Raw genomic sequence first — 13544 nt, 5'->3', positions numbered from 1 at the left:
TAAAGATACAGCAATGAATAAAACAGACCAAGAAGCTGACATTCTAGTCCAGGGAAGATAGTCAGTAAAGGGTAAGACATATATATTGCATGTCATGGAGAAAAATATATATTGCTTATATATTGCAAGAACCATGGAGAAAAATAAAGCTCCAAAGAAGTCAAAGTTGTAAAAGGTACCACTGTGTATAAGGTAGGCAGGAAAGCCCTCATTCAGGTGACATCTACTCTAAGAAGGGGAAGGAGAGAGCCATGCATACATCCGAAGGAAGAGCATTCCAGGCAGCATGAGCAACAAGAGCAACAGCCAAGAAGGAGGAGGGTGCCTGGTATTTTCCAGGAAGAACAGGAAGGCCAGTATGCAGGAGTGGAATGAGGAAAGGGAAGGGTCACAGAGGTAATGGGAAAGATCGTAGCCAGTTTCTTAGGTTATTCTAAAGACTTAGGCATTGACTGTGAGTAACATGGGGTATGACCATACACAGCATGACACATCATCACCAGTGATGAAATTACTACGATATTAGAGCAAGGTTTAAAAGGTAATTTCACTACATTAGAAATGTCAGCATGAACTCAGGAGCCTTCTGTTGTTGCTGTTGTCGCTGTTGTTGTTTGAGTCAGGGTCTCATTCTGTGGCCCAGATTGGAGGGCAGTAGCAGAATCTGCAGCCTCCACTTTCCAGGCTCAAGTGATTCTCCTGCCTCTGCCTCCCAAATAGCTGGGATTATAGGTGCGCACCACCACTGCCTGGCTAATTTTTGTGTTTTTAGTAGAGACGGGGTTTCACCGTGTTGGCCAGGCTAGTCTTGAACTCCTCACCTCAAATGATCCACCCGCCTCAGCCTTCCAAACTGCTAGGATTACAGGCATAAGCCAACGCACCCAGCCAGGACTCTTCTTAAAAAAGGCAGTGTGGCCGAGCGTAGTGGCTCACACCTTTAGTCCCAGCACTTTGGGAGGCCAAGGTGGGCAGATCACCTGAAGTCAGGAGATCAAGATCAGCCTGGCCAACATGGTGAAACCCTGTCTCTACTAAAAATACAAAAATTAGCTGGGCGTGGTGGCACACACCTGTAGTGCCAGCTACTTGGGAGGCCGAGGCAGGAGAACTGCTTGAACCCAGGAGGTGGAGGTTGCAGTGAGCCAAGATCGTGCCACTGCACTCCAGCCTAGGTGACAGAGTGAGACTCCATCTCAAAAAAATAAATAAATAAAAAATAAAAAAAGGGCAGTGTGTGTGAAGCATCACAAGGTTTTAAGCCACCTCTTCTTGACCTCTTCTTGGATGTCATTAAGCCACTTGTTATGTAATAGGAAATCCCCTAATGGTCACCCTTAAGCTCAAATGCTGGGCTTGATCACCATTCTCCACTGAAAGGAACCAAGGCTCAGCAGAGAGAGGTCTTGTTGTCCACGTGTAGCAGGGCAATTGAGACCACCTGAGGCCTCCTGTTGTCACAGGACAGAGATGTCTACAGGTGGGCCTCCAGTGGGCTCAGAAGGACAAGAGAGCAGGTTAAAGAGAGGGCTCCTGGAGTGGTTTTAAAGGTGAGAGCATATGGCCTATTTAGTGTTGCATTTCATAAACACATAGAATCTGCAATCTATGCCAGTTACTAGAACTCATTAGCGTCTTGTTTAAGTCATCACAATATTAAATATTTAATTCTCCAACAGTGGCTCATTTCAGCTTAGTACATGTTAAAAAAATAAAAAATAAGAAGCCTCCTGTGGCCAAGGAGGAATATACTGGGCATCAAAAATATTGTATGAAAGTCCACAGGAATTACAACGTATTGAAGACAAATATTTAGAGTATCACAGAGAAAAGCCATAGCTACCAATATGAGTCAAAGTGTGGCATCGATTTCTCTCTCTTACACACACACACACACACACACACACACAGAGAGACAGAGAGAGAGAGAGATCATTCAACTGATACGGAAAAGTCACTACTTCTATTTGTTTCACTAATATATATTCTCTCACTGGGTAACTAAAATAGTTATTATGGTAGCGACTAAAATAGAAAAAAATAGTGTATCTGTTGAGTTGATACAGAAAGAACTTTGAAATTCTGAGTGAGTGAGTTGCACAGGGAACCTCACACTGCAGTACTGCCTGAACCTGCTGAAAGGCACTCTAGGAGGTTAACTTTTGTTCCACCCCTTCCTGTTTCCCAGGAAGCGGTCGGGGATATACTAACATTGTTTTTCACCAGTCATTTGCAGGTGTGGGCAGGCAGGCAGGGAGCCCTAATGTCCAAAAGAGCCAGAATGAGAGAGAACAGGGGAGTCTCCTGCACCTGGAAAATCTTCACTCCATGCAGGACCATCAACAACTATTGGTCTCACTGGACATTCTGCGGACCATTGTCTATGTACCCTCAATCCTGTAGGTAAATTTAGCTGGAGAAAAACACGCCATGCTGGTCGGCCTCACTTTAAATAAATGACTACAAGCCTCAAGTGAGCCCTTTGAGCTGTTCTGCTAATAACTTGGTGATTTCCCAGTTCTTTTCTCGTGACCTACTGCGAGATTATTTCATACCCTCTCCTCCCTCCTGAAACCTTCAACACCTTTTCCCCTCCTCACCCTGATGCCTATTTCACTGAGAAAACAGAAGAAATAAGGGCAGGCCTTCAAGCTACTTCATCTTTCCATCTGCAAGCAACTGTGTTGCAGTGTCCTGAAAGTCAAAGTTAAATATAGTTAATGTGGGAGTGCACTGTGCAGTGTCAGGGATTTCTACAAACTTACGTAAATGCTCTGTCTCTCATTGGCTGGCTGATGGGGACAAGTTTCCCTCAGTGGCACTGAGCTGAAAGCAGAGTCCTTCTGACTCCAAAATGTATGACTTATTTTGGGAGTCACATCTGGTAATAAATTAAAATAACCCTAAATTGCAGTCAAGGGCCAGATCTGCTTTTCTTAAAAAATGACCCTAAAGATCTGAGTTTCATCAATCACGCAGAGACTATCAGTGGTTTCTTCCAGATGGGCTACCCCTGGTCCCCCACTGACTAAGGACGACACAATTTGGACTGTTTGTGTCGGCACTTCTGGCTATAATCCAGAGGCAGACCTTTTCCAAAGAGAATGCTTGCCTATGGAAATCACTGGCACTCTTCCACATCACCCTTATTAGCTGATCTTTCTGTTTTGAAATTTGGCTTCCCCTCTCTACTGGTAGTATCTCCACACTGACTTCTCAAGTTCATTAATTTCATGTGGATGCACTTTCACTGGGACTGCATTTGCATATTCTTATCCACAGTGTCTAGACTCTGTGTCCAAAAATGGGGTAGTAACTAACAATACTTCAGAGTCTGATGTGTGCAATGCTCATACGGAGCTTCTCTTCAAATAAGAACTTATTCTGTAACTTACATGGCAGAAATTTACTCACTTTCTCCAAATGTGCTTTACTTATCAGAGCACCCATGCTGGCCAATGGATCAGAGGGAATGCCGACTTTCCACTTTCTGGTAGCTTCTACAAATCTCTGTAAAAATTCAGTATAGATGCTCTTCTGGACAAAGATCCTGCTGGTACAGAGACAGATTTCACCCTGCCAAGAATGAGAAGAAGGACAAGGCTAGAGACACTCTCCTCCATGGATAGAGCACTCCGCACTTTTGAGTACCTGCCATGTATCAGGCACTGGTCTAGGCAATGGGGTACAATGGTGAATAAGACAAACTCCCCACCATGTGGAACACATAGTCTTGTGGGAAAGACAAACAAAAACACAAGTACATAAACTTAATAAATAATATAACTTCAGGTTGTGATCAAAGCCATAAAAGAAAATTAAGCAGAGGATGGGAATGGAAACTGACGGCAGGGGCAGGGGCAGCTGTTTTACAGAAGGGAGTCATGGGGGGCACGTGCAAAGAGGGTGTATTTGCCTGGAATCTTGACTGATGTGAAGCCACGAGACGGGAAAAGATCTGGAGGTGGGGAATTCTTCAGAGTAAGTACAGAGGACCTGCAGCAGGAATGAGCTGGTGTGCATGAGGAAAAGCAGCTGGTGGGGCTGAGGCTGGAAGAGGAGGCAGGGACAGGAAGTACATGGTAGGAGAGGAGGTCAGGAGGCTAGCAAGGCTCTATTGTGCAGTCTTGTAGGTTCATAAAGAGATTATGTTTTATTCTCAGTATCATGAAAAAATGAGGGAAGGTTTTAAGCATCAGAATGATATGATCAGATTTACATTTTAACATGCTCATTCCGGCAGCCGTGGGAAAATAGGATGGAAGGAAACAAGTGTAGAAACAGAGCAGAGGAGTTAAGAGAATATTCCAGAAGTCCAGATGCGTGTAGGTGGCTGGGACCAGGGAGGCGTCCATGGAGATTCAGAGAAGTGAAAAGGACCCACTGAGTTCAACAGGTTCTTCCAGGGGCCCGGAACCTCCGAAGAGTGATGAAGCTGGCACAGATGCACTGGAGAAGTGATGGGATTCAGGATATACCTTAAAGACAGAACCAACAGGACCTGTCGATGGAAAGAGAGGGCAAGAACAAGAGTAGGCTGCACAGGGGATGGTGGTGCTGTTCCCTGGAAGGGCAGACTTGAGGTGGGAAGAGGATTGGTATTGCAAGGAAGGGAGAGGGAGGGAAATGAGAGCTCTGCTTTGGACACGCTGGGTTTCAGATGCCTCACAGACATCAAATAGAGATGCTGAGTGTGCAGGGGAGGGGTTATAACAGATTTCTCAGTGAAAAATAACCCTATCATTTGAATATAACATGTAACAGTTTACAAACCACATTCTAGACTTTCAAAGCATCATTTATGCATGACAAGTACATAAATGCATAAATATTTTTGCCATGTTTGTGTTTGACTTCACAAAAATCCTAGGAAATAGAAGGCTCCTGATTGTCCTGGTATTTGTACAAAGATTCATTGTCCAGATTAAACCATTAATGTTTTGAAATAATACATTCTTTCTGCAACCAGGATTGCTGTTAGGATCATCTCCATATCTAGCTTGGGAAATGTCTAAACACTTGATACTTTCATTTGCACAAGTGCCCTGTGACATCAGGGAAGGAGAGCATGACCAAGAGGCTAGAGGGGTTTACCCAGTTCCCTGTTGCTCAGTGCCCATGAAGCATAGGTAAGCATACCAAGATGCCCAGAAGAAAGACTTTGGAGAGAGTGAGAAAAGGACAGTATCATTCATTGAGTGCCTATCGTCAAGCCAGACACTGCGCAGGGTGCTTTCCTCATTATAAATAATTCTGTAGCCTGTTAGCCTTTCCAGTTTACAGTTAGGAAAAAATGCTTTGAATTAGTATATGTCCAAGGTCACACAGAGATGCTTCAAAAAAGCCAGTGACATTCAATTAAGGAAGAAATATGCATGACATAGAATTCATTGCTCAGCTAAATCAAGCTGCTTTATTTATTTTGCCTAACATCCACTTGTGACCTTGGATTAGCCAATGAGTTAGGTGTATGTCTCTTTCCCCATTTACATTTTAAAACACTCCCAAAAGGAAGGTTATCTGGGCAAACTCAAATCCTTGCACAATTCTGGTAGGAGAGAAGCTTACACTTCTTATTTCCATGCTCAGACTTTGTTTTTTTGTTTTGTTTTTGAGATGGAGTCTTGCTCTTATCACCCAGGCTGGAGTGCAGAGGTGCAATCTCGGCTCACTGCAATCTCTGCCTCCCAGTTTTAAGAGATTCTCCTGCCTGAGCCTCCCAAGTAGCTGAGATTACAGGTGCCCACCACTATGCCCAGCTAATTTTCATATTTTTAGTAGAGACGAGGTTTTGCCATGTTGGCCAGGCTGGTCTGAACTCCTGACCTCAGGTGATCCACCCACCTCGGCCTCCCAAAGTGCTGGGACTACAGGTGTGAGCCACCACACCTGGCTCCTCAGAATTTGTTTAGTACAGAGTTTACCTTTCTCTCATCTTAGTTTCTCAGTCCACAAAATTTGTCCCTCTGTTGTTGTCTCTAAGCCACGAAAACACTTGGTTTAATTGTTCACTTGAAACTTGCTTAATGGTTAAATTAGTTGTATTGTAAAAGTACATTGTCTATTGATCCAGAAACTGTCTTTCTAGCCACTTCAAGAGTTACAGTGAGAGAAATAATTACACTTATGATTATCATGAAGATAATAATTGAAAGTAACATTTTTCACTCTATACTCATGAAAACCCTGTCAGAAGACATCATTATTGTTCACATGATTTTATCAGTGAAGCAATGCAGGTTCAAAAGCTTATGCAATATTCAATGTCACCTGAGTTAGTTCAATACAGATATCTCTCATTTCACTGCTCTTTCCTTCTGTGAAGTTCTAGGTCTTTGGCCTATGTCTTTATTCTCTGTTAAAATAAAAATATCCTTTGAAGAAAATCATCCAGTGTTTATGTACATCTGCTATATCCTAGGCAGTATTCTAAGCATCGACATTGAAAATACCACACAAAAGCAGGCACCGTTTCCATCTTCTTGCAGCCTACTGTTTAGTTGATCTGGTCTAGTGTTCCTAACTCTTTGGAATGCCATAGCCTTAAAGAATCTGCCAAAAACTCCAGAGCCCAGAGAAATATCTCTTATGGAATTTTAGAAGCTACAATGATGCCCTGAAGCTGATCCATGAATCCACGCCAAGAAATCTTCTCTAGTCAGTTTCAAGTATTTGGAACTCAGTGTATGAATGCATTTGGCATACTTTTGAAATGAGAATAAGGTTTACTGGGAATAGGACATTTGAACACAGCAAAGACAAGGTTTAAGAAAAGAATAAAAGACAAGAGAGGGCAACTGTGTGAATAAGAAATGGAGATGCTCGGAGCAGCAAAATCAATCATTCCACCCATGGCTGGTGCCTGATAAAAGCTGTGCAACTCAAGAAGAGGAATTTGCTGAACAGAAGCTGTGACTCCACAGGGCCACTAATTAATGTTCAAATTGAGCAGAGAGTTAAGGGAATCACACAATGTACTGATCCTGCCTTCATGGAAATGGCACTGGATTGACCTGCTTGCTCCCAGGCAGTGCACTGTGATGAAACAGATCCAGCTTGATAGGGCCATGGAGGGGAGGGAGAAGAACCCCAGGGGACATACCTGGTTGGCAAAGCTGGACCTGACCGTTGCCGGAATGCACTCCTCCAGGTTGGCGTCCTCAAAGATGATGGCAGGATTCTTGCCCCCCAACTCCAGGGAGAGCTTCTTGCAGTGTGGAGCGCTCAGCTGGGTGATCCTCTCGGCGGTGGGCTGGCTCCCGGTGAAGGAGATCAGGGGCACCTCTGGATGGGACACCAAGGCCTCCCCCACCCTGGGCCCAGTTCCAAACACAATATTGACCACACCTGGTGGAACACCTGGATAGGAAACAATATCGGTTATAGTAATTCCCGGTATGTTGAAGAGTTCAAGTTACATGGAAACTCTCCTTGAAAGTCCAATCGCTTGAATGGGAGTGGGTGGGGATGGAGGAAGCACTTGGGTTTTACAACACTTGGAACTTTCATGGCTGCCTCTGGTTTAATAGCAAAGCAAAACCCACAGAGTCACCTCGGCCCGCAGTACGCCCCAGGTAGAATTCCACCGGATGCTTTCCTAGAGACATGCAGGGTGGAACATATTTTAGGTGATTCGTTCCATAATACTGGCTAGGCCTTAGGGCTTGAGGATGCAGAGATAGTCTCAGGCAGGTCAAGCCCACTAGGGGAGCAGCCCCCTGCTCCATCTTGGTGTCCAGGAGTCACAATGCTGTGTGAAAATGTTAAGTAGAGAGGTGTATATATGCTGCAGAGGAGCAAAGAAGAAATCGACTATCTTGGCCCAGGGAAGCAGGGCAAGGCTCCCCAGCGAGGGTGGGTTTCAGGTTGGAAGTCCTGTGCACCATGCTTATAAACAACATCATAACACTGTAGGGCCAACTTACAAGTACCACAAACAACCAAAAATGGGTGCCCCAATCTTTTCTATCATGAGACCCTGCTACCCTGTATATTCGTGCATTTATGCATGTGTTTTCTTTTTTATTATTTTATTTTATTTTTGAGATGGAGTCTGGCTCTATCGCCAAGGCCGGAGTGCAGTGATGCCATCTTGGCCTCCCAGGTTCAAAAGATTCTCCTGCCTCAGCCTCCCAAGTTGCTAGGATTACAGGCATGCACCACCATGCCTGGCTAAATTTTGTATTTTTAGTAGAGAGGGGATTTCATCATGTTGTCCAGGCTGGCCTCGAACTCCTGACCTCAAGTGATCTGCCCACCTCAGCCTCTCAAAATACTAGGATTACAGGCATGAGCCACTGCACCCGGCCTATCCATGTGTTTTCTGGACTTACTTGTTCATTGCCTGCACACAACTAGAAGGTACACTAGCTAAGGGCAGAAACAGTATCTGTTCTTTGCTCTCCATTGTATACTCTGTGCCACAGCCTAGTTTGGCATTGAGAAATAAAAATAAAATCCTAAGCTCCCCCAGTTCACTGAATAGACCCTCTCTTGGCCAAAGGGATACCAGAGAAACCTTAAAAATGGAATTCCCAGCCATTATAGGATGAGAGGTCAAACATGCCGTAGTATGACCCTTCTTTATTAATCTTTAACCAGAATTCTTTCCTGAGTGTAAGCAGAAACCAGCTCTAAAAAACAAGAAATGGACAACCTATTCCTTTATCGCCTTTAGCTAACCATCTGAAATTGCAACCAAATTTTCCTCCCTCTTTGCAGTTTGGATGTGGCAGCTCACCAGTCTCACAACGCATCCCTTCCTAAAAACTGACCACCATCTCTGGACTGGTTTTGGCCAACTTGCTGAGGGTATGTCGTGAGGGTTTTCATGTCCTCTGCTTCACCTTTTGACGTCAGATGACCAAAAAAATCCACCCTCGGAACATGCTAAGGCTGCCATCTTTTTGAGCACGTGATCCAGTGAAGACACATGAAGCTCTCCTGTGCATGCACCTGTTCCTCCTTTCATAAATATTCATGACTCCTCCCATATCTTACTGAACATGAATATTCAGCCACCCTGCTCAGGAAAATTTCTGTTCCCTTTACCCCTCCTCCAAGTACTTGTTCTCCACTTTGGGCAGAGGCTACGCTTCCCAGCCAGCAAGATGGCCAGTCTGCAGGCTGCAATGCTTTATAAGAAATAAAACCCTCCTTTCCAAATGCATGAACCTTATGATTCTTCCGTTGATAGCACATGGAACTCAGACTAGTAAATGCAAACATTAGATAGGGTGCTTCCTGCGGGCTCACCACTGCTCTCCGTGACTCACACCCTTCAGGCCTCACAACAACCTTAGGAAATAGGTAGTTTTATTACACTTAGGTCACCAGGAAGAAATTTGAGGCAAAGTAAGATTGAATAACAACCAGTTAGCAGCAAAGCCAGCAGGTTAATAACTTTTAAGTAAATGAATGAGTGAATGAATGCTTAGTGTACATTATTCAAATTAGAAATGGTTCATGAATGAGGAAGTTTTAAAAAGAAAATCATCTCTATAATGTCCAAAAAGAAAGTCATCTGTATAATCACACTGTGTCTAGGCAGTTCTTAGGATTGGCCTAAGTGTTGCATCTCTGTACCCAACGTGCACATTTGTTGAAATCTAACTTAGGTCAGTCCCAGATTGTAGGTCACTGTCAGACGAGTGGCTGGCACCACGTGAGAGCACCCCAGCTCTGGGTTGGGGCAAAGAAAAGTGTGGAAGGAGAGGCCCTCCCTTGGGATGAAACAAGGACAAGTTTCGCACAGTTTCCTGGGCAGGGCCCAGCATCTCCACCAGTGATGGGGTGTGCATGTGGGTGAATGGGATGTGGGGCAGGAGGGGGTGGACTGTTAGACTTTATCAATCCTGAAGGCAAAAAATGAATGAAATCACTGCTAATGTTCACAGTGGTTTCTTGGGTTTTTTTTTTTTTTTGAGACAGAGTGTCTCGCTCTGTCACCCAGGCTGGAGTGCAGTGGCGCTATCTCAGCTCACTGCAACCTCCACCTCCCAGGTTCAAGCGATTCCCCTGCCTCAGCCTCCTGAGTAGCTGGGACTACAGGCACCCGCCACCCCCGGTTAATTTTTTTGTATTTTAGTGGAGACGGGGTTTCACCATGTTGGCCAGGATGGTCTTGATCTCCTGACCTCGTGATCTGCCCGCCTCCACCTCCCAAAGTGCTGGGAGTGCAGACATGAGCCACCACGTCCGGCCCACAGTAGCATTTTAACCGAGTGTGAGAGAGAATGCAGAAGCACTGCATATTTATCCCCACGGTGAAATGAGCCCATGCAGCAGTGAAATTGCCTTCCTCTCGATGGTATTAACATTTTGATTACATTCCCTTGGGCTTGGATGCTAATGTCGACTGGCCATTATTTCCCAGTACCATTTTGACGTTTTATCCAGAAATTAATGGAATTTTTCTCAAGATGTCCGCCCTCTAACCTGAAGAGATTCTGGTGATAAGAGAAGGAAAGCAGTTTAATTGACAAATAACAATTTAGCAAAACTCAGGGGAGGTGGCTAACAGACAAGTTAGGAACAGACGAGAACAGACTAGAAGGAAACCCCTCAAATGCAGGGGCTTGGCAGGCTGGCAACAAGAAGAATTTTAGGCTTAAATAGAGCACACACACACACCCTCACACACACACATCCCCTGCCCCACACTCACACCCACACACACGTTCCCTACCCCCCCCACACACACACACCCTCACACACACATCCCCCACCCCACACAGCTAATGGGAAGGGCCAAGAAAATGCAGTCAGTGGGCACTCTGGGAATTAGGGCAAATATTTGATGCCCCCAAGAAACAATGACTATTCCAGGAATCCCACAGAAGTATTCACTGTGTCTTTTTAAAAATGAGTTTATTTCAAAGGAAGGTTATCCGTCAAGTCTGTTTAAATGCCCAGGACTAGAGGAGCTAACTCTTTAAACATCCCGAATGAATTAGTTATTTTCGCTTTTCCCTCCCCTACTAAAAGCTTCTCTTACATTACTCTAAAGCAGATGACACAGATGTGGTTCACATTCCTCCCAATCCCAGTGGAGAAACCGAGGGCTCAAGAGAGGAGCAAGGTGAAGATGACACGCTATATTTGTCAGGGGAGGAAGTTTCAGCCCATGGAGGAAAGAGGAGAAGGGCTATCTTAGTTTCATGGGCTTATTAGTCCACAAGAAATAAGATCAATGCTGTGCAGAGACGGAAACAGAAACTCTCATGCAGGCCAGATTCAGGACAGACCGGCTGGGAAAGATAACTCATCATTGATCCAGACGTGCTTGGTCTCAGGAGACAGCGGTTAAGGGAACACGGTTCCGCGGTGCCACCCCTGCCTCCAAGTCCCAGTAGAGGAGAAGCCCCAGGCCTAGTCCACTCTGGGGAACCTGCAGTCACCAGGCAGGGAAGAAATATGTCGTGCCTTTGCAGACACCACAGACTTCATTTTACAAAGAATGGGATTAGACCGTGGGGTCTTTTGTAGAGGAGAAACACGGGAAGGGTCGGCACTTTTAAATTATATATCCCGCCCCACTCCCTCCACCTCGAAGCCTGGGATCTCCATAGATGACAACCCAGGGTCCTAGGCTGGAAGGCCTCATTCCTCTGGAGGACCCTGGGATCCCACGGCCCAGTGCCGTTCCCTAAACAGCCTCAGTTTTGAGCCATCATCTTCCTCGTGGAATAAAGAACTGGCTAGGGTTTACTGGAAGTTAATGTGTCTGTCTGTGCTTCTAAGAAAGGTGTTCTGAAGAGGGAGAGAGGGATGGGCTCTTACCCACCGGGCATTCTGTGGATACAGGAGAGCCCAGCAGTGCCCCTCTATGAGCTGAAAGGCAGCAAGGAAAGACTCAGCTAGAAAGACGGTGAGTCTGTCCCCACCGCCCAGCACTCCTGCCCTGGCTGTGGGGTGACGTGGCCAAAAGACCTTACATGAAGGGGACTTCTCACAGGAGGGCTGCTGGGGTCTCCCACCTGCTACCTTGAAACAGTGCCAACCTGTGCCTGTGTGGAGCTACACCCCAGAACAAAACCAGGAGCGCATCCTGAATGTGGTCAATAAACTATTAGCAGAAAAAGAACAAGGAGCAAACACGTAAACCTTGATATGCTAGGAAGAGGCCATATTGTATTAGCTTTCCAGTAGCGGTCCCAAAGGCAGGGAAAACTGAAGGATGTATATTTAGAGCTCTTAAAATCAGGTTACTTCTACTAGGTAACCTATAGCTAAGCACACTATAGGTGTACCTAGCAATATTCCTATTGTCATCAAGATTAACTTGTGATTCCAACTTAAGATTTTATTTTATTATTATTATTATTTTTATTTTATTTTTTTGAGACAGAGTCTTGCTCTGTCGCCCAGGCTGGAGTGCAGTGGTGCAATCTCAGCTCACTGCAAGCTCTGCCTCCCAGGTTCACACCATTCTCCTGCCTCAGCCTCCCAAATAGCTGGTACTACAGGTGCTCGCCACCATGCCTGGATAATTTTTTGTATTTTTAGTAGAGACGGGGTTTTACCATATCAGCCAGGATGGTCTCGATCTCCTGACCTCATGATCCACCCGCCTCGGCCTCCCAAAGTGCTGGGATTACAGGCGTGAGCCACTGCGCCCGGCCCAAACTTAAGATTTTAGTTGACTCTCTGGAGCAGGCTGGTGTCTTTGATTTGATGGGGCTATTTAAGTCTGTGTCACTATTGTGCTGCCAGTGGCCCATCCTGGGGAGTGGAACTCGCCTGCAGTAGCACCATTCTGGCGTTGAAGACAGGAAGCAGGATGAGGGAACCCTGTGGGTGGAGGGGATTTCCCAGACAAGGATCAGAAGACAAAGCCCAAGACGTCACTGGAATCAATTTTGCTGCTGAGTGGAAGATTTCTATAAAATATAGCTTTGCTCCAACTCTGTGCGTGCCCCCCAATCCCAACACCTAATTACCTGCTTTATCCAGGAGTGTGCACAACATCCACGCCGTCACTGAAGTCAGCTCACTGGGTTTGGCCACCACAGTATTCCCTGCAGCCATCGCTGGAGCTATCTTCCAGGTCAGCAAGTAGAGTGGCAAATTCCACGGGCTGATTAGACCAGCTAAGGGATGACAGCAGAAGCACTGCCTGTGACAGCACACCCCTCTGAGGCGGACTGGCCAAGTGGGGTTATTAACGCAATACTCCTTCATGCTGCAGGAAACTTAGCTTACTCTTCTAACTTCTTCCCAAGCTTTGCTTATATGTAGCCACCTTCAGGGAAATGAGTCTAAAATATATTTCAAGCAACTGCACCTTTTAAAACAGAGTAAAGTCAATATGATTTACCCATTTCTTGATGGTTCATGATTATGAACAACAGCAATACAAACTCCAGAGCTAAAGAGTTGTCACCTATCATATAGCCAAAGGAATATAAATCATTCTATTATAAAGATACATGCACACGTATGTTCATTGCAGCACTTTGCTATTCACAATAGCAATAGCAAAGACATGGAATCAACCCAAATGCTCATCAATAATACACTGGATAAAGAAAATGGGGTACATA

General features: G+C 45.3%; 1 protein-coding gene across 2 annotated transcripts in view; it reads right to left on the bottom strand.

Annotated features, from left to right (window-relative positions):
* Positions 1-13544, bottom strand: part of ALDH8A1 (aldehyde dehydrogenase 8 family member A1) — a 32779-nt gene that overhangs the window by 9335 nt on the left and 9900 nt on the right. For both annotated transcript variants that reach the window (XM_033235397.1, XM_033235399.1), the window contains exons 4-6: positions 12942-13091; positions 7103-7359; positions 3415-3576 (exon numbers count right to left, since the gene is read on the bottom strand). In XM_033235397.1, coding sequence (XP_033091288.1) covers positions 3415-3576; positions 7103-7359; positions 12942-13091 — 569 coding nt within the window. The remainder of the gene's footprint in view (positions 1-3414; positions 3577-7102; positions 7360-12941; positions 13092-13544) is intronic.

This window comes from Trachypithecus francoisi, unplaced genomic scaffold, assembly GCF_009764315.1.
Source record: "Trachypithecus francoisi isolate TF-2019V2 unplaced genomic scaffold, Tfra_2.0 Lachesis_group15, whole genome shotgun sequence".
Taxonomy (NCBI): domain Eukaryota; kingdom Metazoa; phylum Chordata; class Mammalia; order Primates; family Cercopithecidae; genus Trachypithecus; species Trachypithecus francoisi.
This window is presented reverse-complemented; position numbering and strand designations above follow the sequence as displayed.